General features: G+C 35.4%; 3 protein-coding genes and 1 long non-coding RNA gene across 17 annotated transcripts; 2 read left to right on the top strand and 2 right to left on the bottom strand.

Moving 5' to 3' along the window:
- Nucleotides 1-16: 16 nt before the first annotated feature.
- On the bottom strand, nucleotides 17-1,690 carry LOC117231960 (coiled-coil domain-containing protein 58). Of its 4 annotated transcripts, none has more exons than XM_033491004.1 (2): nucleotides 1,600-1,690; nucleotides 17-556 (listed from the first exon to the last, which is right to left on the bottom strand). In XM_033491004.1, exon 2 carries the CDS (start codon nucleotides 539-541, stop codon nucleotides 167-169), a length of 375 nt encoding a protein of 124 aa, XP_033346895.1. In that variant the 5' UTR covers nucleotides 542-556; nucleotides 1,600-1,690; the 3' UTR covers nucleotides 17-166. The 4 variants fall into 4 exon arrangements, with proteins under 4 accessions (XP_033346895.1, XP_033346897.1, XP_033346894.1 ...); XM_033491006.1 differs by lacking the exon at nucleotides 1,600-1,690 and adding an exon at nucleotides 1,024-1,150; XM_033491003.1 differs by lacking the exon at nucleotides 1,600-1,690 and adding an exon at nucleotides 891-1,027.
- On the bottom strand, nucleotides 446-27,141 carry LOC117231959 (U-scoloptoxin(05)-Sm1a). Of its 2 annotated transcripts, none has more exons than XM_033491000.1 (4): nucleotides 26,878-27,141; nucleotides 26,064-26,219; nucleotides 24,867-25,074; nucleotides 446-556 (listed from the first exon to the last, which is right to left on the bottom strand). In XM_033491000.1, exons 1-4 carry the CDS (start codon nucleotides 26,942-26,944, stop codon nucleotides 547-549), a joined length of 441 nt encoding a protein of 146 aa, XP_033346891.1. In that variant the 5' UTR covers nucleotides 26,945-27,141; the 3' UTR covers nucleotides 446-546. The 2 variants fall into 2 exon arrangements, with proteins under 2 accessions (XP_033346891.1, XP_033346893.1); XM_033491002.1 differs by lacking the exon at nucleotides 446-556 and adding an exon at nucleotides 25,399-25,545 and having other exon boundaries at nucleotides 23,748-25,074.
- Nucleotides 2,213-21,478, top strand: LOC117231955 (coronin-2B-like). 10 transcript variants are annotated; one of them, XM_033490985.1, is made up of 11 exons: nucleotides 2,213-3,129; nucleotides 3,729-3,993; nucleotides 4,089-4,382; nucleotides 17,692-17,889; nucleotides 18,694-18,810; nucleotides 19,447-19,761; nucleotides 19,856-20,080; nucleotides 20,322-20,531; nucleotides 20,614-20,731; nucleotides 20,819-21,045; nucleotides 21,113-21,478. In XM_033490985.1, the coding sequence occupies exons 3-11, from the start codon at nucleotides 4,239-4,241 to the stop codon at nucleotides 21,305-21,307; spliced, it is 1,749 nt and encodes a 582-aa protein (XP_033346876.1). In that variant the 5' UTR covers nucleotides 2,213-3,129; nucleotides 3,729-3,993; nucleotides 4,089-4,238; the 3' UTR covers nucleotides 21,308-21,478. The 10 variants fall into 10 exon arrangements, with proteins under 10 accessions (XP_033346876.1, XP_033346881.1, XP_033346880.1 ...); XM_033490990.1 differs by lacking the exon at nucleotides 3,729-3,993 and having other exon boundaries at nucleotides 2,213-2,365; XM_033490989.1 differs by lacking the exon at nucleotides 3,729-3,993 and having other exon boundaries at nucleotides 2,213-2,803.
- Nucleotides 25,501-26,901, top strand: LOC117231961. Its single transcript, XR_004493047.1, has 2 exons — nucleotides 25,501-25,639; nucleotides 25,776-26,901. It is a non-coding gene; the product is annotated as an uncharacterized LOC117231961 (long non-coding RNA).
- Nucleotides 27,142-27,316: the final 175 nt, after the last annotated feature.

Here is a 27,316-nt window from a genome sequence, read left to right as displayed (position 1 = left end):
AAAAAAAAAGATATACTTATAGTTATTACTATTGCAGACCTCGTCTGTTTATTATTACATAAATGCAGTAACTAAATATATTTACAACATTTCAATATATTTGTAGTTAAATTTACAATCATATAAAAAGGTACTGGCCAAAGTATTTTCAAAATCAATAACGAGATTAAATTTCTATATCAGTCGATGGCTTATAAAAACCACGGCATTTCTTATAATAAGCCTCAACTGTATGGTCTTTTACAACTTCTTCTATGTTTAATTCTGATTGCAGTAAGCGTAAAGTATTTTGTTCTTTTCTTAATGCTTTAAGAAGTTGAGGACTATCATTGCCATTATCTCTTTCAGCTTTTAATTGGTTCACTTTTTCCTTGGATGCATTTAAACACCTTGTAATAGCTAATGCCCTTGATTTATGACCTGTTTGAATTTGTTCATATAAATCTTTACATTTTGTAGTAGGATCACTTTGTCCTTTAAATGATTCTGTTGGAAGTATAGCATTTAGCATATAAATGATTTTGTCATCAAGTTGCCGCATCTTTTTCAATGCATCCTGGAACAAGAACATTCAGTATCTTAAAATAAAAAAAAAGATGAATTTGGAAAAGACACATACAAAAGTAATACTGCAAAATAATTAATTTCAATATAGGTCCTTTAATCATTTTTCTTATTATCAAGTTTTACAGATATACTGTATCAATTATTATTTCACATTAGATCAAATGCACAAGGATATCTATTCACTTATTAAAATTTTAAAGTCTGCTTTATAACTTATATATCGAATTGTTTACTTAATTAAATTTAATTGTTTTCATGGAGAATTTTAGGTCTTTCATTTCTTAAATATCATTTACAAATTATTATGTAAAATACTATATAACCTTAATCATGTTTGCAGTGTATTATCATTTTCCAGAAATCTACATACAATTTAATATATGTAATTAAAACAATTGAAGTACATAATTTGAAATAATACGTTTTACACAATACTTTCATTTACTTAAAAAATACCTGAAACTCTAAAAAGTCGCCGCATCCTACACTCACAGTTGCCATTTTTCCAATATGGAGATCAAACAACGTGGGTACATACGTAAGTATATAGTTACTATTGAAACACGATAAAATTACGATGGGAAGTAACGAACCGATAGTAAACTAATGTGGTTATTGCATAATATCTTTATGCTTCATCTAATTATTAATATAGCAATTAGTTATTTGATTTTGTATATTTAAGTATTTTAGATAAATTTATATAAAATTTCATATACATGGGGTTTCGTTTAACTGAAAACGGTAAGAGATCTCACTTTTCATAAAGAAAAGTGAAGTTTCCTTGTTAAAAAATCTAAATAAAGATAATATTCTCTATAAAAAAAGGTATTAACTTATTTATGCAAAATTATATTAATTTAGCAGATATTTTAATTTTAATTAGTGAAATTTAACGTATGGAAGACAAAGAGAATGTAAACACAAGAATACCGCTTCGAATCTTTCCTCGTCTTTCATACGTTAAATTTGAAAAACTAAAGTTAATATATCTGATAAAACAATAGTTTCTCGACATAAGTAGTTTAATACCTTTTTATAAGGAATGCCGAGATGGTATGATTAATGTTAAAGTATTAAAAAATGTTCGAAATAGTAGTTTGCAATTTCATAATATATAAGGATTGCGAATTCGACCATATTGTTTCCCCTAGAGTTCGATCACGTGGTTTTATTTACCTCTCCTGTTCAGACTCTACTTGCTAGACAGGATATATAATCTGTCCAATGAGACAAAGCAATAAACTCGAGGTGAGGTAGTGACACTCGAATATTACTAGTCTCCAGCCAATAGTTGCAGCCGCAGCAATCACATTTTGTTTACGTTTACTGCCCCGTTTCGTTGGACAGACTATAAATGTAAAATAGCAACTCGATAGCTATACGTCAATATGAAGTAGCAGTAGAGAGCTTTCGGAGTAGATTAAGGTCTTTCTCCTTTTTTCTCAGATCGCTTTCTTGTTTGGAAGAAGATCAATTAATATTTACCAGTGTTCTTTACATTTTATAAAATTGTTTGTCTAAATTCAACTAAAATCTGTGAATAAAATTTATAAAATTTATTCTTAAAACTGTGAAACATTCGATATTTTCTGTAATTCACACATATGCATATTGATTAATGTATAGTTAAGAATATGTTCATGTGATTTTCATTCATATCGTTCGATTTATTTAAATCCAGTGACCATTCGGCTGTCTTACGTACACCGTTTCTCGAGCGGACCGCCTTCCATCACGGCGTGCTTGCAGCACGCTCCAAAATCGATATGTAAATCGGCGTTAGACGGATGAAATGGTGAGTGACGCCTGGCAAGTGTTACATCAGATTAAACCGATTGCGTTTCTACACGATCGTGTGCACATTGACCACAAACTTTAAAGCCGTTCCGTGACACGCTCTCTCCTTTTGCCTCAAAGCAAATTCATTTTCTACAAGAGATAATACAAACCTACAAAGACATTTGATTATCATACAATCGGTATACAGTGTCGATAGCCGATAACTCGCGTACTTACATAAAAAGAATCACAAAAGTCTTCCTACTACATTACAAAAATTAAAGTATACAAGTTGGTATACCTTGAATCGAAAGTAACAAAATACGTTCGATCTTTTCACTAATTCATTTTCACCTGTTCCTGTCGGCTTGAAAATAAATATTAATGCCGGTACTCGACTTTTTGGATAGCCTGTAGAGCGTGCTCATCGCCCCCTTCTTCTGAGACCCAGGAGGTGAGAAGGATACACAATAAGGCGCGCAGTCGGCGAGTACAGTAGTGTCGCGTTAACTGGCCGCGGTTTGCTTCGTCAATTGTCCGTCGCTATCCCCTCCAGTTCTTCAAATTGTGTTCGTGAAGTGAGCCTCTAATGTTATATACGTCTGTTATAAACAAATGTGTTAAATATGGATATATTGAGTATTGTAATGTCGCGTTAATTGACCAGAGTTTTGCTTCGTTAAGTGGCCGTCGCTATCCCCGCCAGTTTTGACATTGTGGAGTGAGCTTCTGGTGTTACTATCAGTGGAAGAGATATAGCGAGGTCTTAAAATTAGTCAGGTGTTAAAGTTTACATGTTTCAAGAATCGAAACAAGTAGTCCGAGATGTTTTGAGAGAGATGAGGACTCAGAGCCTTGGCCAGGGCCGTACGATAGCAATTCAGAACTATTTCGCTTCCTTTGCAGTATATTTAATAAAAAATTTCGTCTTGCGAAGGAGAGCGATTACATTATATATTTTTAATTTATGTTCTAAAGTTTCAATTCTATGATAAATCGTAATTTTCGTAAATTTCGAAAAACTTACACGGGTGCCTGCGTACTAGGAAGATGCATACGGCCCTAGGTGCGACTAGATCAATCGGTGTACCCACTCAACGCTTCAATGCGTTGATACTAGAGATTTTCAATTTTTCATAGAAATTTATAGATCTTTAGGGATTGGAACGTTCTTTTCCATTTCTTTCTCTTCCATTAAGTACTTTTTTTATGTCTTTCAATATTTTTCATATAAACCACTGATACTACTAATCTTAATTTATAACCTCGCTACATCTAACAATAGAATATTTGTATGATAAACCAACGTGTCAGATATCAAAATTTCATACAATTAGAAATATCTTTCGATAACTGATCAAATAGCTGCCGAAAAGTAGCCATTTAGCGAAGCACTACTGTAAAAAGGTTGCGCTTTCTACTCACGAGCGAATGAGTACTCGACGACGCAGCAGTCCTCTGCATTTATACGCTAAGAACGTGTAATTCGCTGATCGTATAAAACGAACGTGGTTTAATGGGAACGTATGATATTCGTTTGATTTGTGGTATCGCGGAGACGGAGCGGTCGAGTGGCGTGCTCTCGTGTTTACATGTTGCACGCACGTCAAATCGATACGTCGTATCCATGTGTGACCGGTCTCAGTGAGTGGATTACGAAATTTGTGTAGGACGGAAGGGTTCGCACGTGGTTTGTAATTGTCCATCACGTTCTGTGAATGTTCTTGTTTGGCGTTTAGGTAGACGGACGGCCTATAACAACGGACTTGGGAAATACTTGGTAAATAGGTGGTAGTAAAGTACTTACGAGTGAACGAAGAGGCGTTGATAAAAAGATTGTCAGTTGGAGATACGGTGTCGGAGGTGGACAATACGAAACGAAAGCTTCTATGGGATATAATATCGCGAATTGGGAAATGATACGCACGAGGGAGGAATTAGTGGAGAAATTGGGCCTGGACGCCGCGGATGACACTCATACTTTATTGAACAATATGGTAGACGTCAGAGCGTGCTACAAGCCAAACGGAAAAGTAAGATTTTTTTGCATCAAATGTTTTTTATCCCCGTTTATGTCAGTTTATGTCAATGCATGCTCCCGAAATTGTGTTAAGTGTAATTGTTACGTCTTTGTTTGAGCTTCAAAGCAACTAAGTAGCGTTTCATCTGTTTTTCATAATCGGTTTTATATTACCATTAACACATTAGCAGCCGCTGACGTAATACACGATACGTTTTTTTCGTGGCTGAAGTAAGACTAAGTGGGTCGATTATCAATGACTCTGAGAAATTTTTTGAATTTATTTGAATTAATATGTAACAAGCGATACAATATTTTGAGAAAAAGTCTTCAAATTTTGTTGCTTAATAGCATAAGCTAGCGGTTTCTTATTTTAGAATTATTGGCCCTAATGTGTCTTTGAATTATAAAACCTATTTAACTTAAATGAAGTTTATTATCGATACCAGCGGCATCGATCCGATTTACAAGTACTAACGAGCATTGTGTACTGGTCACGTAATCCATAAAGTATGTCGTTAACCTTTGTTTGTAAATCAAGAAGCATTTAAAGCGTTCTACTTTACCGTTCGACTTGATTTAAGGAAATTGCTATTGATTAGCGTTCACGATGGGGGATAAGAGCCAGTTCCACTTTTTAAGGATGTTGTTCATTAACTTTATAATAACTGATCATAATAATTCAGCAAGTAAGTTGAAACGTAAATAATTAATTGAATAGAACGTATTAGATTTAAACATTTGTTCGGCAAATAAAAGAGAACAGATTGTGAGTTCTCGAATATCGAATCGAATCGATACTCGAGCGTTCGAACGATTCGATTGCGCGTCTTCGAGTTTCGAGATCGAGATTTTCTGAATTCGAATTTGCGACTAATACTCCTACGAATTTGAACTGAATTTAACCCTTCAATTTTCAATTATTTTATGACACAAGCAAATTAACAAAGTTTCCAGTATTGCTACATAATCTAACCTATGAGAGTTCGAAGGTTAACTTTTCCATCGAAATTATCGAACTGAAACTTTCGATATTACTTTCTCGATCGAATATTCTACTCTATACGATATTAGTTATACGCTACATCTAAACACATGTCTGACGCAATCGAAACTCGCAATCTGCCACCCCAATTCCCACCTGATCCAAATTATCTCCATTAAATCTATACTTTTTTATGCTTTCGCCGACTTTATTGCATCCCATTAGTATCGTGCATCAGGCAGATACCAAGTGTACCTGGCTCTTTCCTTATATCTGATGCAATAGCACACTAATTGCATGTTCTATGCATGGATCCATAGCTATTGTTAGGTTAAGCCCGCATCTCAGCGTGTGTCCTTAATGACGTCAATTTCGAAACACTATGCAAGTTCGAATCACTTTGAACGTGATTCGGTACTTAAAACTGTTGAAAGTCTTGGTAAGTCTTGAAGTTGTTAGGTTAGTAGACTCAACTGCCTCACCTATATATCAAATATATGTTAATACATATATAGAATAAAATATAACATGTATAAAAGATTTAATCCATCATGATCTTTAATTTTAATCCCTTGCCTCGTAATATAGTCACCTCCGTGATACAAATTATGATTTCGATTTGACAAGAAACAGGTTACATAGCAAAGTTGAGGCTGAATCCTAACTTTTCTCTCAATTCTTCAAACTGACATCAATAAATACAAATTCCATATAATATTTAAATATTTTACATTTGATACAGTTTCGAAGATTACGATAACTAATACTTATTTAAATAACTACTAAAAAAAAAAAATCCTAAGGCAAAGGATAAAAATCTCAAGATTTCAGATTTATCAAATTCCCAATGTTAGAAGCGATTCGACATTTTCGCTATGTGTACATATTCGAAGTTGTTTGAAGTGTTTTAGAGCACATCCTATATTTCCTGTCTATCTGTCTGTGTGTTTCTCTCTCTCTCTCTCTGTCTCTTTCGATTCGCAATCACCCACGCGCTACAGTGACATACAGCGGTTTAGCAAGAACAACGGAGCAGTGACAACGCGTGACAACATATGCGATCGTACGAAACGTCACGCTGCTGCATTAAAACACGCACCGACAAGCGCGTGCCACGTGATATACTCGGCTGGCGGCCGCTATAAAACCGTGGCTAGGAGTCAGTGCTGGCTCGGCGACTTTCGCGATCTAACGCGCGCGCCTGGAACTCCGACACGATCGTAGGTATAACACGCGTCGCTTCTTTCGCGCCGGGCCTCGTCTCAATGAATCTACGTTGCGTGACTGCGCACTCGAATTGCCCGTCGTTCTTCTATCCACGATGCGTGCGAATTGTTCAAATCTAAGCGTATGTCTTTTTCATTTTAATCGCTCAGGGACATAATACAAGTTAAGTCGATTTTCATATTGTGTACTATTTATTTTTTATTTCGTGGTAACTCGGATCTCATATTCACGCTTAACCTTACCAGGCCCAGCCAAACGACCGGTTTCAAAATGTAATTTAAAATTGTACATTCATTGTTATTTCTCTCGTTCATCTAACTTTATGTAAATTCTTATATTATTCGATTAATCAACTTCTCAATTTTTTTTAATATAAAAATTGACATAAATTTAACGATAAATTAAATTATATTTTGAAACAGGTCGTTTGATCAGGTCGGACAAGGTTTGTCCTACTATTTGTACAGTTATACTCTTTTTTTTTCTATATCATTGTAACAGAATTCAAGAGCTTGAGAAATATTTGGAAATATTACTAGATCGATAGTGAAAATATTCGAGATCTTTCCGACAGAATTTTTAGAAGAATTCGATCAGTAAATAAAATAACAGTTGATGATCTATTAACGATTATTTCGTTGATTGGCCCTAATCAATTATCGACGCTAATCAGTGAATCAGAGACAATTTTAGACGGTTCTAAGAAGTTTGTATTTAGAAGGGTTGAAGATAGATAGCAATGGAAAGAGAAAGATGTGCGGAAAGGTTTATGCACAATAGTATACTATCATATTGATAGATGAATCAACGTTCCAGGAACTTAAATGACGAATCTTAGAGTCTTTTGTGTGCATCTAAAAAATGAAAAGGAGATACGCTAGTCGAGGACAATCAAGCAACTACGTAAACAGATAAAGATATAAGGAACAAAAGATACACGTGCGTGATAAAATAAAAAGCGAAACACAAGTCGCGCGATAGATTTTTGAGACGCTCTTTATTTTTCACCTACCTACGCACCTATTCTCTTCTAACACTGCTACCTTCTTTGGCTCATTCTGAACCCGATCCTATTCTTCTATTCTAATAATCAATAATCAATAATAAAAAAGAAAAATCGTTGTTAACCCCTTGTCTTATTATTGATTATTTATTACTTTAATATGGCGTTTCAAACAAAGTATTAAACTATTATATACAATTTCTATTCAACAAATCTATTATATATATATACACACAGATTTTCCTTTTAGAAAGCTTCTCAACATAAAGTAAAAATAGGAATTAAAATAGAACTTCGATACAAATAGAATCTGCATCTCATTTAATTCACAATATTTAATCTATGTTCGTTTCATAACTCTTTACGATAAAACTAATCGCGCATTATATCGAATTTAACGTGCGATTGCACCGCGAGTGCGATTCCACATTATAAGATAAAGGGGTTTCGTTCAAAAGTCTTTCTGTTTGTTAAAACTAAAAGAAGATCGAGACACAAAGGCTGGAGGATGGTAGCAGAGTTAAATACGATTAAAACACATGCGGGTGGATGGAAATTACGCCACGGGAGTCGCCGGTTCTTTTTTCCTTTTCTTCTCCTTCTCTCGCTCGAGCAAACCGGACAGCGGAAGTCAGAGGCTGCCGTCGAAGCGCGCGTCACTGCCACACGATAACGGCAGTAAAAAAAGGGGTGATTCGTCGGATCTATCGAATATCATCGATCGTCGAGAGTAGTTACCGCTTATCGAGCCTGTTCAAAAGTCACGATCGTGAGAAGTGCGCATTAACCGCGACCGAGTAACGTTACGAACGCGTGCCTTTTTTTTTCTCCTCTTCTGTTATACCGCTTCTTCTTTCTTCCTCGAGGCTGAGACGTACGGGAAAGAATAGGCTGTTGCCACGACCGCTCAAGTATTAGGTTGGTACAGAAATAACGGCTGTTCCTTTGTTTCTCACTCGTAAAAAAAAAGAAAAAAAGAAAAAAGAAAAAGAATAGAATCCTTTCAATCCTTTCGCTATGATATACAATGTACGCGTTTAAAATATTGAATCATCATATGTTAGAAGTCCACGTTCTCTGAAGTATAGAATCATTTTTGCGTTCGTTCATATTGATTACAGTGTAATTAGGTCGTAGATTTTTATGCATTAACGAATGTAAATATGGAAAAAAGTATAATAACGAGCAGAGATATAATCAAGAGATAAAATAGCAAATGTGAAATATATTTTACAGAATTGGAAAATAAGATTTGCATAAATATTTGCAATATAATTTCAATTGATTATACAAAGTATCTAAATGTTCGTGCGAATATTTGTTCCATATTAATGATTCGAGACTCGCTACGGTCTTCGAATTTTTATGCCCTGATCTCACTCTTCTTCTAATAGGCGAAACTTTTTTAACATCTCAGAGTGTTTAACGTAGCATTGAAATGAAAGATCGACCGTATTATTAACAATTCTTTCAGATGTTCTTTAAATCGCATCGAAATTTACTCAAATGGTGTACATGATGATGTTATCGGAAACTTGGAGCTTTTATTAGTTGCAAGACTATCGTAGCGAAAGGATCAATCCTTTCTTTTTTTTTTTTTTTTTCATTCATCGCTTCCGGTATATATTTTCTTTTATTTTTCATTATCTCGTAACGTCGTGTTTCAACGCGAGACTCGCGTATCTTGCGCAGTACGATTCTTAGAAAATTGGGACAAGTGTCTTTTTTTAGAAGTTTTTTTAATTGCGATAGCGTAATGGAGGTTTGAAGAGGATCGTTATTTTTGCATCAGCCCGGCAGGAGCGTCGTGAAAAAGCATAAGATCGTCTTTGTCGACAATTCCTTGGCTCATCCTTCCCCTACCAAACATCGCACAGACGACATTGATTTCGAAGCGTGACTCAAACGGAGGCGTAATTCGAAAAGTTATTCCCGCGATGAAATTATGTAGTTCCTAATGCGGCCATTGAATATTCATCTTGCGCGTGATCAACATCAAACATCACTGTTTATCCTTGGAGATTCTTAGGATAGCGCATTTCTTCAAGAACCGATTAATTTCTCACGCTTCAACCTTGATTAAATCAGCACAAAGAGATTACTTCAGTGAAAAAATCAAACGGTTACACAGTTAGAATCCGCAACATGGAAAAGGCTGCATCATTCCTGCATCCACATAACTTTTGTTTTCCCTCGTTTGCAGTGACTCATTGGAAGAATTAATTTCTTCCAGTCGACTATAGAGCGAAATACTCAATTACAGTCACCTTAAAGTCTCGTTAAATTCGACTCGTTTGAGCTTAAGTAACTTGAATTCAAATTACTCGAGACGAATGCTTAATGTAAAAATGGATGCATAAAGTGAATTTGATTTGGGCAATCTACGTGAAAGAACGCGAGAACTGGAGACAACATTACCTGATGTTCACGTGTACGTCTTGTGCACTTGTTTTGTGATTTTCAAGTCGAGGAATAGTTGGAAGAATCTTGGTTTCCCTCGAAGCTTACGTGCAAGGATATTTAAAAAAAAAAAAAAAACAAAAAATGCAAAAGATCGATTCTCGATCTTCGATCCATACATGATGAAATTATTCGCATAGTTTTATCAAGCAAGAGCACAAATTCTCCTTTTTATCTATCGTTATTTAATCGGTCAGAAATATTCTCCATCGTTCCATCAGGATGTAAATGCGTCGAAATGTAAATGAAAAACGTTCGTTCCATTATTATACATTAAGCGTAAACCAGCCTTGAGTTTGATAGTAATTGAGTATTGTATCTCATCGACTCTTCATGATGATTCTTCGTCACGCTTCGAAATATGTTACGAATATTTAATTTCACCACGAATAGAAGAGAAAGAGAAGAAAGAGAAGAAGAAATTATTACAGAAAAGAAGTACATAGATGAGATACATCGTTACGACTCGGTGGCCTCTTAACGACTCGCGCGTTTGATTCGATGATCTCGTAATTAGACGGGCCTCGTGTGGTTCCCTTTTTGTTTCTTCCAGTAAAGCGAGAAAATCTTGACGCCGTTTGCACAGCGAGCGCGAGTTTCCAACTAGTTGAATATCCTCTCCCACTTCGCATGCATGGGTCCTGGCTTGTTCAATTACTACGTTCCTGTTGTGCACTGTCGGCGACCATCGTCTCACCGCGCACGTGTACCGGCTGCCTGAGGTCTGATTAGTATCAGAAATGACCAACGATAAACAGGTGAGTGCTTTCGGTGTTTCGCGATCGATCTTTCTTTTCTTTATGTTTCCACTTGGTGAACGCGAGCGTTCTGCGGTAGTTCGATGTTAGTTCGACATGTTACAGCATCGAACCAAATCTTCTCAGATTCTTTTAATTTAAAGCTTTGGATTCTAAATTATTAATTCAAATTTTTAAATTAATCCTTTGAATCCTTCTGAATCGGATCTTCTATTTGGATCAGCTTCTTGCATCTGTGAATGAGATGTTTCGCGTGTTCATACTTTGTTAGAACGCGAGTTATTTCGTTCAAAATATATCTCTTCGTACTTTAAAGACTACTTTCCTGTCAGAATATTTGCTTCAGGCGAAAAACTTATAAATAGCGATATTTATAAACGACAAACTCAATGAAAGTGAAATACTAATTAACGAAGAAAACGAATTTTCCCTCGCTTTCTAACGAATCTTGAAGTTCTAAATATCTGTTACGATCTCTATTGAATTTTTTTTTTTTTTAGAAGAATCTTTTTTAAGATACACATCGTTCATTGAAAGTACGATAGCCACACGAACCATTGGTATCTACCGCTATATCGTGTCACGTTAACTTCGCATAATACTGGTCATGTCGAAGCTCTAAGAACGCAAGTCCTATTTATTTGAGACCCTTATTCGCAGGTCGATACCACGAGAGGCGAATCTAGAACGCAAAAGAAGAAACATAGTTTTACAAACTTAGCATGTCAAGCTTCTTGCTGTCTTCTCAGTCATAATGATCAATGAAAAACGAGTACAAGTGTCGTATTACTGTACCACCTGATCTGTTGTTTACTAACGTTGTCATTTTTCTTCAATTACTAATGCGTAATGAATAGCACCAAAGCAGAGCAAAGGCACACGGTGATGCATAAAAGTGGTCGTACATTTGAACAGATATGATTTAACAATTTTTTAGAATGAATATATTTTTTCTTTTGCATTGTTCTATCTACTTTAAATAATTGCACTAAATAGGAACTCGTATTTGGACGAAAGTAATTTAAAGTAATTCGAACTGTCTTCTGTTCTAGATTGACTTGTTCGTAAATTCGCCTACGACTTATCAATCAATGGTACTTTAGACTTTAGAGTTATCAGACATCCAACTACCGAGAACACGTTCGATTATTTTTTCAACGTATTTGTACAACGAAATGTACGAAATTTGTACAACGAAGTGTACGAAATTTGTACAACGTCTACGACGAACCAACAGCACAGTTCATCTCTATTTTGTACCGTAGCCTCTCGAAGCTGCTGCGAGTGAAAGGTTGTAGAAGAAATGGCACAACGAATTGAGATATTTTCGTACTCTTTCCGCACGATGCACCACACACATGTACATACTCGTGTTCAATTACTTTTTCCTTTTATTTTCCATCTTGTTTGAAGCTGTTTTACATTTTTCACGCGCATACAAGTTACTTTTATCGATCAGAGAGCTTCATTTATCGGAATTCTATAAAGATCGAACATTTTTAGGATAATTCGACGATTTCTTCTATAGTTTCATATATAGTTTCTTAGATGTTCGAACGTTAACTTTCGAGAGTAATTGAACGCCACGTTCCAAGGCAAACAGATCGTTGAATCGTTGTAACTTTTTTGGAATCATCGAAATAACATACGGACTTACCGACGTTCGGAAATTTAAAAAAATTCACGTTATGAAAATTATGCTTGATTTATGTTTCTATGTAACTCGGTTGCCAAGATTTGCAACACGTCTAAACTCAAAGAAGATAAAATGTCAGAGAAGCATATACAGGGTGGTTGGTAACTGGTAGTAGAAACGGAAAGGGGGTGATTCTACGAGAAAAAGAAGTCGAAAATATAGAATAAATTTTTTCGTTTGAGGCTTTGTTTTCGAAAAAATCGACTTTGAATTTTCGCTCGGTACGCGTGCATTTTATCACGTCTCGTTATAACGGATCTCACTGTAGATCGTTGTCTCGATGGAAAAACTAAAAAAAAAATTTTATTCTATATTTTCCACTTCTTTTTTCGCGTAGAATCACCTCCTTTCCGCTTGTACCACCAGTTACCAACCACCCTGTATAATTATCGCAGCTAATACTCTACAATTCCTGTTCAAAGATATTCCTTCTTCGATCGGTCGTACTATAAACCTTGCCAGTGAAAATTTCACATGTTATTTTATCAAACAACTTGCAATATCTTTCTCGTCTGTCGTAATTTGCACTGTCGTAATTTTCGTTATTTAAGAAAATCTATCTCGAAAGATTTTATCAAGCGCTAACCAAAATTTCATTCCGACAAATGGAGCAGCTCTACGATATTTGCATGATCGTGTGAAACATTGCAATTTTGTATCATAATGTATCTCGTTTCGTTTGATGGACGTAGGTGTATGATTTTGCAATTTCATTGTATATTTTGAACATTTCAGCAGAGTCGTAACATTTTGATAGCACCAGGCAACCACGATTAGTATCGCACGCGCGTATAGCGCTCGTGTGACCCTAATTGGCATTAGCGTGCCACAGAATTATTACTCGCGAATAGCAGAACCACGGGTGACAAATGATTTCCAATTACATTGACGATCATATGATATGGTCGATCGTTCGCGTCTTTCCTCCGCAATCGTTCGCGTTATTCATCGAAGTTTACGAAAGCGATTAATATCTCGAAACTCGTATTTCATCTTTTCCCAACTCTGTCCTCGAATATTTGCCGTCGCAAATTAAAGCGAGGAAATTCAAATGTTTGGGGTTTAATTAAAATCGATCTCAGGAGCAAACAATTTACGATGAAGCTTCTACACTTGCATTTGCTTTCTCGAAACGTTTCTTCTTTTCACACCAAAGCTAGAAAACGTAGAATTCCGTCGATGATGATATACAAATTCTATACATTGGATTCTATACGATTAATCTGTAAAGCTGATAACTTAAAGCGAAGATTGTGCCAACAAATTTGATCGTATTGGCTTTTAATCCAAAGATCCTGGTGATTTTGAATTCTGCGAATCAGTGAAGATAATCGATGGCATCTAATCGTTCTTTATGAAGTATTCGCGTTCCTATCGGACTCTGATTTACAGATTTCGCTCACCTATTCTATCAATCATATCAAATCCATCACTCAACAAACATGATTCAGTGCGTTTTTCAAAAGCAAAGGTGAAACGCACACCTAACAATAACCAGCTTATACAACTTTATACCAGCAAAATAAGAAATCGTTAAATCGTATGATATAAAAGGCTTTGAACGTTTCACGATTTCTTAATTCCTTATTCCTAAAATTTCTTAATCAAAAGCGATGACCACAATCCTAAATTCGTAAAACGATCGCCCTCGATAAAATACGATCGCCTTGATGCGTAACAATAAAATGAGAAAAAGTGGTGCAGAGACGTTTTTATTATTATTGACGCAGCATGATCGTCGTATGACGCGTGTAAAAATGACGTAAACCCACGCAAAAGTGTAGCCTTACACGCCTTCCGAACGTCCAAAAGAATTATCAAAACGATCTTCTGTTGATCTTGGTACTATACGATCGTCTAAACTCTTCATCTCTTCTTCAGCCTGCAGAACATCCTTCTTCGTTCAATACCTTTTTATCCTTCTCGATACGATACAATCGTACGCGTATAAACATTGAAAAACGACGTGAAATTTTAACTTCGGAATTGTAGCGACGTAGACGAACGACGAAAAGCGACAGAGATTCGTCATAGTCATCGGCATCTTCCTACTTACTGATTCCTATTGATACTTCGGTTATCATCTTTCATATCTACGAAGAAGATCCGTACGCGTCACGATCGTGATCGGAAAAAAAATAACACAAACACGTACCGTTAATCGAGGCCTACGGTTAGAATTTCGCAGGGACCGAAACGCGAATTCGTTCGATGAATATTTTCTTCGCCATTGCAAGAAAAAGTGGCATAATTTGCTCTGTCTCGCCGCGCTACGTTGCTCGCCACGCGCACCACGCGCGACCAACTCCAAAGATTTCACATCGCGGTGATTTTATGCGGGCACAAGCGGGATTCAGACGTCAGAATATATTTAACATGGAGACTGATATCTCCGTTACTGGTAAAACAACGTTGAAATTGGAAATTCATCCTATTTAATAACGTTATCCTATACGGTATGTCGATATACCAATGATTCGTTAATAGAGTTCAGTATCTTTCGTAGAAGATAAGTGAAGAGCTGATAAATTCAAGGTCAAGATTTAACGATCAATGGTATTAGTGTTCATTCATGGATGACAGTGGATTCTTTCGAAACTGTTTTACTTCCGAGAAATGAGGAAAAGAGAATAATTAAAGAATTAATAGGAAATTTCTTCAACTAAAATAAAGAACAATCTTTGGGACAAATCTCTTTTTTTCTGAGAAAGAAATCTTATTCATTCGAAGAGAAACTGAAAAACAAGATTGATCTAGAGATTAAGAATGTATAATCTAAAGACCGATAGATTTGATTCGCGAGATACGTTATAGCTTCTCAGATCTTTCCTAGAATTCTCAAAAGGAACCGTAATATCTTTCATTAATCCATGAAAAACGACAAATACCTTTCTGACGTGTCAAAGTAACTTAACTTCATGGTGAAATTTGAAGATACTCTACCGAAAGATTTATATCTGAACTTACAAATTACAATGAGTATACAACGCTTAATCGAAGATTACAAAGATAGTTAGAGTTGTATTTCATTTCACAGCAAGATTATGACAATACTGGTGATTCTACAGTACTCTAGGACTTCCAGCACTTCATGGTAATAGTTCAGAGTTAATTCGAAGATACTTTAGAAAGATTTATATCTGAACTTACAAATTACAATGACTATACAACGCTTAATCGAAGATTACAGAGATAGTTAGAGTCGTATTTCATTTCACAGCAAGATTATGACAATACTGGTGATTCTACAGTACTCTAGGACTTCTAGCACTTCACGGTAATAGTTCAGAGATAATTCGAAGATACTTTAGAAAGATTTATATCTGAACTTACAAATTACAATGACTATACAACGCTTAATCGAAAATTACAGAGGTAGTTAGAGTCGTATTTCATTTCACAGCAAGATTATGACAATACTGGTGATTCTACAGTACTCTAGGACTTCTAGCACTTCACGGTAATAGTTCAGAGATAATTCGAAGATACTTTAGAAAGATTTATATCTGAACTTACAAATTACAATGACTATACAACGCTTAATCGAAAATTACAGAGGTAGTTAGAGTCGTATTTCATTTCACAGCAAGATTATGACAATACTGGTGATTCTACAGTACTCTAGGACTTCTAGCACTTCACGGTAATAGTTCAGAGTTAATTTAAAGATACTTTAGAAAGAAAACTGTTTTCGGAGACTAAGAATCGTTGTTGCATAGACTTGATAGGAACCGAAGAATTCGATAACGATAACAGAAACATCGAACGATGGATTGATAGAACATTCGGACCACGAAACTTTCTTCTTCACGGTTTCTGAGCGGAGAGAGTCTCAGGAACGCATAAACACGTTCCGCTCGTCGTGCTATTGACCTTGCTGCGAGTAATCGTTGGTGCAAACGTTAACGACGTACCGCAACGATCAGAGAGGACCGTGTCGATCTCCATTTAACGCTGTGCACGTTGCTCAAAAGTAATTGGTTCAGCTGCACCGTTAATAACGATCCTCCTTACGCGGTAACCGGTTAACAAGCGATTCCTTTGGCTCAATCTTCGGTAAAAATACTCGCGGATAAATAGTTTCTTTAACGTTTCATCCTCCATCAATTGTCATCAGGATCACCATCCTTCAGCTTCAGTTTTGCAAGAAGAATTAGCTAGAAATTGAACAAAGCGGTTAGAAAATCTTTTATCTTCTTTAATCGAGAATATAAGAGAAACAAACGATGCAAATGATAAAATCTTGAATTATAAATCAAAAATCACACCACAGACCTTTCCAACTGTTTCGTGCCATTTACAACGGACATGTTCAGTCGAGAAGACTGCGAGTAAAATCGAACTCCAATGGAATAATATGCTGCTGAACATAAACGTCTGGAAAGTCATTACGAAGTCTTCTAAATGAACACAGACGTCGTATATCGGTCCCTGTATTTTTCTCGTCTTTGTGTGCGAACAAACGGCTGCTTGTACTATGTCCCTCAATTAGCTTCGGGTTCGAACAAATTTTAAGAAGATCGTTTGGAACGGCTGTTAAAAATTTGAAGAGATTGGTCCTCGGAAGAAGACACTCAGACACCTCAAGGTTAGCTGCAAGATCTGCTTGGAAGGATGGTTATTCTCGTCTTAAGTTCATCGACCTATCAACAACGTAGCAAAGTAACTTTACACGTTGTATCATCGGCTTCTACTTGAGAACTGAGAGAGATTTGCAATTAAAAATGTCCTCTTCAACAACGTTTTTTGTATATTCCACTACAGTGCTCTCGCGATTCTCTGCTCTTTACTTCTTTATTCGTTGTCTCATAAGCTCTCTAATTGCAAGAATTATATTTTTCTGAAAATTAGAAGAGTAATCGAAAAAACAGAGCTTTCGATATTGCAAAAAAAGAAAAAGAAAAAGAAAGAGAAGGTTGAAGAAAAGAATTCTGAAGCAGAGACAAAACAGAGTTCATTAAAAACCGCAAAATTGGAACTTTTGAGTCTTCAAAGACTAGTATCATCTAAATAATCCTAATCCTTGATACTTAGTTCATAAACTCATCATAATATTTTCACGCTTCCAACCATATCCAAGATCCAGGACAATATTTCAATTCCTGGCGTTATCACCAACTTTCATCTGTTCTGCTAATTTTTTTCTTTTCTTTTTCTTTCCACTGATGCTAATTCCACGTTCATTTTTTCCAGTCGTGGTTCCGTGGCGTTCGAAGCAGCAAATTTCGCCACGTGTACGGCGTACCGGCAAAACGGGAGAAATGCTACGACAATATCAAGATCACGAAGAACGCCCACGACTCGCAATTCTGCGCAGTGAATCCCAAGTTTCTGGCCATCGTAACGGAAGTGGCTGGTGGCGGAGCATTTCTAGTCTTGCCGCTCGATCGCGTGAGTTATCTTTCTTGTTTATCGAGTTATCGATTCGCTGTTCTTTCCAGACGAACTAACTTTGCTTGATAGTACGTACATCGGTGAGGCTGTTCCATAATACTATTCAATGTTCAATTATATACTATCGCTCAAAAGTATCGGGTTCCTTGGAAAATTCCAAGTTACCAAATGAGCAATAATAACCAAGCATACGTGTCGCTTCATAGAGAAATTTACATAAGAAAAGTTGGAAGGAATATATATCTACTCACGAAAGTATTCCAACGTCTATTGACGCCTTTTACGAGCACGTTGTGTGTAGACTGCGGATATTTATGCATTTGTAGGAAAGTGCAAAGTTCTATAATATGCACATAACATGAAGAAATATATGAAATATCGGAAAAAGTATAGCGCCTTCTATAAAACACTTGGTAGATAAAACAATCTTCTACCGAGGTTTTACCTGTTTGATTATATTTTCAAAAATGTAAATTTGCATAAAAATCCGCTGTCTAATTACAGTTACCAGTTGAATTCTCAGATTTCATTAGTGCTGTTATGATTATACACTAGAAGCATAACTTTCCAAGTAAAATTTAAGACCAAGCTATAAATGTATATAACATATATGCAGCGTACATCGATACAAATAGCGCGCATATCGAATGCTATTTAAAACGAAGTTCTTCTTGATGAATAGTCGAAGAAGTTGAAACGCATAGAGATAAGGATGCATGCAAATGATTTATTGAATAAGATTGTTCGATCGTTTAATTAATGACTTATTATGGTTGAATGTTTCCTCTTTTTATCTTTCAGACTGGTAGGCTGGATTTTAACGCTAGTAGAGTGACTGGACACACTGGACCGGTTCTGGACATCAAGTGGAATCCGTTTAACGATAACATCATCGCTTCCTGTTCCGACGACTGCACTGTACGATCGTGTTCCTAGTTTTATGTACCGTTGCTTAAAATAGTTGGCGATATTTATTGATCAAAGATTACTGGTACAGTGTTAGGTATTGACTATTAGATAAAATTGTATGGACTGATAAAGAAGTAGATCACATATGTACAGTTACGATATTTCTTGTAAAATTCAGCTTTCTACGAAGTAGGAATTTTCTAATGGAAAACGAAATCTTTGCCAACTGGTGGCCTGTCGCCGTGACAAATTACTACCATAAGCGACTGAATCATAGACCGTGTGGCATCGACCTTCCGGTCTGCTACTCAGCATCTAGACGATACGATGCTTTGTTTAAAGCTAAAACTCAACACTTTGTACTACTTGCAAGATATATTGTTTCTGTTATCTATAAAAGACGGCGTAAAAGATAGCAAAATAGGGTTTACTTAGTAATCTGTGTTTACAATCTTAATTCAGAAATTATCCATATCTTGTTTGTTCTGACTCTTTTAAATTGAAATTGTGAAATTTCCTTTGCTTTGAGCCTTTTGCGAATCTCAATAACTCTTTAGGTATTTCAAAAATATAACGTTTTAATGATTTTGTAAACAGCCTATCTATATTTTACGATATTCTTCTTATTGTTAATCGTAATTTCAGATAAAACTGTGGCACATTCCTGACGGTGGTATATCACGAAATCTGACCGAGTGGCTAGTTGAGTTGCAAGGGCACAAACGTCGTGTCGCGTACATAGAATGGCATCCTGTTGCTGAGAACGTGCTTTTCAGCGCCGGCTTCGATCACCTTGTTATCGTGTGGGACATAAATAAAGGAGAGGCTGTCAGTATCATCGATAGGCATCCTGACGTCATTTATAGTATATCATTGAATCGTGACGGTAGCTTGCTGGCGACAACGTGCAAGGATAAAAAATTGAGGGTTTTCGAGCCAAGATCTGGCATCGTGGTTTCTGTATGTATCCACCGATCACGTTTGCATATCTTGTAATTATCGTTTTCTTGAAATTTACTTGAATAAATATTTCTATTGATCGTCCGTTGAACAGGAGGGAGTCTGCCATGCCGGAACAAAAGCTAGCAAAGTGGTTTTCCTTGGTAGCTCTGGACGTCTTCTTACGACTGGCTTCAGTCGTCACTCCGACAGACAGTATGCTATTTGGAGTCAGCATGATTTGAACGTACCGTTGATATGTGAAACTATCGATTCCTCCAGTGGAGTAGTATTTCCATATTATGATAATGACACCAATATGGTGTATCTGGCGGGAAAGGTAACAAATTATGTTAAAAAATTGTTACATTGCCAGTTACAAGTATTAAGATATCTGCTTGTTACATTTATTAGAAAATTCTAACAGATATTTCATTCCATTTGAACGAAACAACAAATTTGTAATAAAATAACTAGAAACTAAAAACAGTGAAATTTATACTGTAATAGCAGGTGTCTTGATCCTCATGGTCGACAGTGCATACGTTGAGAATGAACATTTTATACTTTTCTTATCGTAGGGTGATGGTAATATTCGATACTATGAAGTAGTAAACGAGGCACCCTGGATGCATTACCTCAGTCAATTCATCTCTGGAAATCCCCAAAGAGGATTAGGTATAATGCCAAAGAGGGGCGTAAACACAGCCATCTGCGAAGTATTTAGATTTTATAAATTGCACGCGACTCGAGGAATGTGCGAGCCGATATCCATGATAGTTCCTCGAAAGGTGAATACATAGAAATGTAAAACATTAAGCGAAACAAGTGTAATTAGGCACGGTGTAATTACCAAATACTTTCGCTTTTTAGAGCGACCAATTTCAAGAAGATCTATATCCTGACACTGTAGGTACTTGTCCAGCTTTATCAGCCAGGGATTGGATAAGTGGCATGAATAATCCACCGATTTTAATCTCACTGAAAACCGGTATAACTATTGAACTTTTCAACTTATTTTATTATCTTTTTCTCCTCCGTTACTTGTTACTCTATTCTATAAATTAAATGTTAACAGGTGGTAGCATTACCACGCACAAACCACGAGTGTACAAGCCACCGCAACTTCCACCGACAACCGATTTAAATAATAAGAAGAAATTCGCCTTTTTGTCTACCGAGACTGTACCAGATTACAGGCCCATCGAGTTCCACGATATGTCAGAGAAAAGCCAAAAAACTTCTAGCAATCAAAGCACCAAGTTCCAACAGTTGCAACAAAAATTCGGCAATGTTGTGCTACAGGTAGAACTACCGTTTCTTTCAAGTCTTTATCTCCTTCATAGATTAGGCTAATTAACGTGTTTTGCAGAAAAATATCATTTCCGCGCCACTGAACGATAATAAGGTCTTGGAGAATGTAGACATTCCTAACAACGAGGCGGAATTAAGATTAGCATTTGCACGTCAGACTGACGAGCTACGATTGGTACGAAGGCAGCTCGCGAATAGTCAGTTACGCGTGAAAGAGCTGGAAGAGCAAATTCGCAAGCTTCAGCGTCAGTAAATTTTATTGAAGATCCTCAACGTATGCGCCGAGCAAACTTCCTTGTAGCTTTGTTGCTAGTTGTATGAGAAACATGGTACTTAACGAACAAATAACGCATACGTGTATTGTTCATGGCAATCTAAATGTCTAAGCTTTCGACGAAATTTGCACAAAAAGAAAAAGAAACAAGAAATAAAGGCGGTGCAAAAAGGATATTAAAAGGTGTTCGAGAAACTTTCAGAACTGGAAACATACACTGATTATATCTATTGATCTATTAGTAACATATTAATGCAGTTATGTAATTCTCTCTAGTGTATCTTGTGAACGATATACGATGCATTTTTTATAGCATTTCTCGTTTCTCTATACGTTATCTTCTCTCTTTGCAATTTCTCGTGTGGCGATCTTGTACCGTTGTTAGAAGAAAACGCAGCAATGAAGCAACAATAATTTAGTCAATTTTTTTAGAACGCAGTTCGGAAACATGTTCTGCTGTAGAGAAACTGAACAAAAAAAAATGAACAAATGATTGTGATTTACACTATTGCCTTCACTATACAGACGAGTTTTTGTCTATATAAAATGTTGATATTTCTCCGAGATGCAACGTTTCGTGTATGCAACTTTTGCACGTTTTAGCAAGTGTACTTCCCTTTTTGTCATACGAAGTTTAATACGTTTCTTTCGCTTGCACATCAAGATATAGATATACACACGTTACACCTATTATACGAATTTCTCCATCTATCTGAGCAACTAATTTTTCATTTGAAGTTATACGTGCGATCATAACGAGGGAGAAAGATCAGCTTAATATAAAGATGTAAAACTTGGACAAAGTATTAAATGTTCAGTACACGAAGAATTGTACCTGTCTTGTGCATACGCACGTTTATCGTATGCGACTCGTTCTATATAGAATTGTCGTACATAGAGTGATAGATAAATACAGAGATATTTAGGAATTGCGTAGGGGATATTATGGACGCAATAAAAAAGAAACGGACATCATTCGGAGATTCGAAAAATAGCACAAGATGCAAGGACTAATTATGACTAATAATTAAAATTAAGATTTCCTGGAAACGAGAATCAGAGAAAAAGAGATGATTCGATGAATTTTCTGTAATACTTATTTTGTTGATTTCCTTCAAATGAACTTATGTATTAATATCTTGATATTTACAATCGTATTTATGTCGTTCGATTTGTTTCCTATACTGAATTAACGTTTATTTCTCGATGTTAATAGTCAGTTATATTTATGAATTCCATTATAATGGCTGTACATTAATCGATCAACTAACTTAAAACTACTATTGTGTTCTATTCCGTATACGTCCCGTTTTTCTTTTTTTCCATGCGTAAGGTAATATAACGACGGTGTATCTAGCTTATTAACGTTTAAGCTATCTTGTATTATCGAGTGTATTGATCACTGCCACATTCACTGCCATGGTACCTGTGGCAATATAATGTTTTCTTTTTCAGCGAACACATGGCAGTGACAATATTTATTGTACACTATAATTAGTTTCGAATCTTAGGCTGACACTTCTTTTATACAGTTAAACACATAGAACTTAATGTATATGCATAGAGGAAATTTTGTCAATCAGAGAGAAAGAAAGCAAATGGACCTAGAGTGATCAAGGATCATTAATTAATTAAAAAGAAAGAAGAAAACAGTAGCAACTTTTTATTCACTTCTATTCACATTATTGTATATGCGAAATAATGCTGATATATGTGTGTCAAATTATATATTTCTAGGACCAACAAACCGGGAAAGAAATTGTTAGCCACAAGAAATTCTATTATTGCTTAGTAGCGATCAGATTTAGTAATGATTTATATACACTGTTTATACATATATATATATGTATTTTTCATACGATATATAGTTGTAATTTCGAGCGAAGAAAATGTAAAAAAAAAAAGGAGAAAAAGAAAGGAGAAAAAGAAAGGAGAAAGAGAACTCGAGTGAATATTCTAACAATAACTAATATATATGCTTGTGTTCAGTGCACATCAATTATTGTAACAAAAAAAAAAAAAAAAAAAGAAGAGGGAAAGGAACGACACAAAATACGAACACAAAAAGAAAAATCATTACTGATGTGAGTTTTATCATATGAGGAATGTTCAACCCGATTTACGAGAACTGATCATTAATACATGTAGCATAATGACAAAATATCATTCCGAAATATTTCCCTCTGTGTTACATTTAATATTTTAAACACAGCCATACGTACAGTTAGAGAAATCATTAATCATTGTGTTATCAAGGATAGTAGACTATGTATTGCGTTAGTCGTCAGGTATCTTAATATTATCGATATTATGCTCGATATTAGCCTGTGTGTGCGTTCTTTTTCTTTTTACAACTATAAAAAGACAACTTATTATACGATGGAGCTTGCATAAAATATGTGCATTTTTTGCAAAAAGACAAAGGGAAAGAATGATTTCCATCATAAAAGCCGCTTCGCAATCAGTTTCGCAATCTTATAATCTTTGTATTACTCGACGAAGATCTTTTGCTTGACAAACACATTAATATGAACACGTGTATCGTCGTATTGAAAAATGCTATCCTATGTACCGTTCGCTATATAAACGTGGATATACCAAAGAACGTGCAAGTACCTTATTACGGATCGTCGTGAGACAATTTTGTTACCACCAATTGAGCGACTACATCATATTATATTTATACTCAGAAAAACGAGTACGTGAATGTAAGACGAGTGGAGGATTCTCGTTCGATGAAAATAAAGAACAAAGCATTCGATCGCATTTATATTATCTTGTAATTCATACAGAATATTCCTTAGTATCTAAGTCTAATTCTAGAATTGTTCGTGTTGTATGTTTAGAAAAAAAAGAAGAATTAAAAAAGAGAAACACAGTAGGTTTTCGTATCTACACTGTTCAAATATGAAAAAGATTCGTATTTTGTACAAAAATATACAAAAATAAGTAACCTAGATCTTTGTTAAATTAATAAAAAAAAAATAATATGGTAAAAAAATAACTATATGTAAGTACACAGCTTAATAGTTGTGTACGAATGGAAACTTAACGTCATTAAAATTCGGTATTAGGAATGGGTACCTTAATTGTAATTTATATTACGAACGTGTCGATTAATTAAAACTTATTGGTAAATTCTAAACACTAGAATCCTTTTTTTTTTGTGCTACGCAAGCCACAATTATTTTAGACAAGTATAAGCGTATTTGCAATTGTACAGTCGAAAAGAAATATTAAATCTATGACGACGCAGGTTAAATATAAATATAAAATGTGTTATTAACTATAATTATATTGGTAACTACTAATTAGTACCTTCGTTTAATATTTTGTCAAAAAGAGAAGGCACGTCAGTGTCATTTTATAAAATTAATCGAGTGCAAATTGTTCCCCTAAGGTACGTCAGAAATTGACATTCCGTATTACTTCGTGCTAACACATTAAGGACGGAATAGATTAAAAAAACTGATTTTACACTTATCTTGAATGCATAAAATATGCATTCAAAAGAATTTTATCGAATAAAAATATCTACCTTACGAAGAATAATTCGTAAATTACTAATAATCCAATTGGTACCATCGATGCGATATTTGGTATCAAAATGGCCGCTGGATTGCATCCGTCTCCGGTACAAGTGAAGATACAGGTTCGGTAACTTAACTTGTCACCCTGTTGTTTCACGTAATCGCAATAATTCCCCAGATCCAGTGCTGAACAGAATCGTTTCGTGCCTATTCCACCTATTTCAACATATACAGGAAAAATTGTTTGTTTCTTGTTTTATCTAGCAAAAAACAATAACATGCGTTCGTATGAAAGATGTTAGGAATGTAGCGTGTTAATGCAAGCAACATGCAATATATTATTTGATTATTTATTTCTTATGGAATTGTTAAAGCATGACAATTTTCGTGAAATATATTCGTTTTTATTCGTTTGTAAACATTTTCACTGAAGATTTGAAGGAAATATAATAGAATCTTTTATGCAATAGAGATAAGGAAAATCTACCGGTGAACACTTGACATAGAAAACACACAAACATCGAGACACAATGTATGAACCTCCGAATCGTCCGATCGATATGATACAGTACTGTGCATTGTATACATGACTGCAGTTCGTTGGTTGTAAGGTACTTATTACCAAATTGCTATCTCCGCAACTCAGTTCTTCTTCCGACGTACACTGGTAGCAATCCAGACTGGTCGCTTAATCGATTGAAAAAGCATCGATTATAGATGTTTACTATTGCGCGCTTCAATTCATGGATTAATTAATCGATTCTTTCATATTAGAATAGTTGTATGTATTGATTTAGCCAACACATCTTTCAATATCTAACGACAAACTTTCATAATACAAGTAGTATATTAATATTAAATTATTATTAATTTCTCTTATTATATGTATACATGAACAAACTTCTGCTTCCTTCTAGCTCAATTACCTTACTAGATACAATAACAGAAAAATTAATAGTTTCGTCGTTACACATTGAACCATCCCTATATGCAGATGTGAATTAAAATAATGTTAGTCATCTAAAAAAACAATTCTAATGGAGATGATTATCGATCGTGCCTTGGTTGTTCCCGCATGCTTATAAACCGATAACGGCGATGTCGTTATATATGATTTAAGGTTAGTTTTCGTTTAAGAGTGCTAAGTTTCGCAACAAGATTCCCCTTTCCACGATATGTAACCTGAACTGCCGATATTGTTTTACCCTCGAATCGACCAGTGTGCTTCACACAATACTGCGCCTCGTAAACAGCATCGCAAGGCTGTGGTTTGATATCGATGTCGCTCGAGAGAAATTCGTTGCATTGGAAGGGGTCGGTGTTGTTTGTACTGACGCATTGATAACATTGTAAACTGTGCACTAAACGAAAAGAAAGATTGGGGATTCGATTTACTTCACGTTGATTCATAATTTTGTCAGCTAACTATAGACTAAATCAAACAATACTTTCCAGATTATAAAAAAGAACGTATTCTAACCTAATAATTAAAACTAAATAATGAAATGGCAGTACAAATATGTATATGTCTTAAATGTTTGTTTTAATCATTAATTAATTACTTATTAGGAAAAAATGATAAATTCATAATATTTAGTGTCCATGAAAAAAAAATAATTGACCCAGATAACTTCTTATCATCTTGCGTTAAACTGTGAACTAATATGTATATAGTTCTCTCGGTCGATGATAAATAAATTATGTGATAAGAATTATATTTTCTACCACAGATTATATAAATTCGTGAATAACGATTTGAAGACTAACATCGGTGGCTCGATACAATATCAAATTTTGTTTACCATGAAATAAACTAATAACTTCAAGCTGTCATTTAAGAATAAATACATATTCAACTAAATCGATCCTTCCGCTTGATCCTTATAAATCGATGTTATGTGTAACTTAATATTATGCAATCGCGCCTTTTAATAAAGAACAATGTGGAAAATTATAAATGCCCCACCCAAAGGACGCCACGATATTCACATCATCTATAGTTACGTGCATTAACCTTACCACTTTCGACGAAAAGCAGGAATGCCGCGAAAAATGTGTAGCTCCTAATGCCGCCAATGGCGCCCATTTCGAAAGATCTCTTTACCAAAGATAAAGCACAAAACACTTTTGATAACTGTAATGTAATGTTCTTATATGTTTGCTTGGAACCACTTGCTAAAACAATTACATCTGTACACACGTCTAATTTCCGTTCGAATTTATAACCATCTGAATGAACGGAACAACGACGCGAAAGCGACTGACTAAGCTAGAGAGAGGACCATGCATAAAGTAAGAAGTAAGTAGTATGACGTAGCCGATCCGCTCCGACTCGAACCGAAAATGGTCGAAGTGAGTAGATCGCACGATGTGATCTATAATCGATTTGTGAATCTTAATATCTTTTTATATCCAATGTTTAAAACATGTTAAAAATGTTACTGAGGATAATTCGGTA

Source organism: Bombus vosnesenskii, unplaced genomic scaffold, assembly GCF_011952255.1.
Source record: "Bombus vosnesenskii isolate JDL3184/JDL3185 unplaced genomic scaffold, Bvos_JDL3184-5_v1.1 scf7180000013276, whole genome shotgun sequence".
Lineage (NCBI taxonomy): Eukaryota > Metazoa > Arthropoda > Insecta > Hymenoptera > Apidae > Bombus > Bombus vosnesenskii.
The sequence above is the reverse complement of the archived record's forward strand: the minus strand, read 5'-3'. Positions and strand labels throughout refer to the sequence as shown.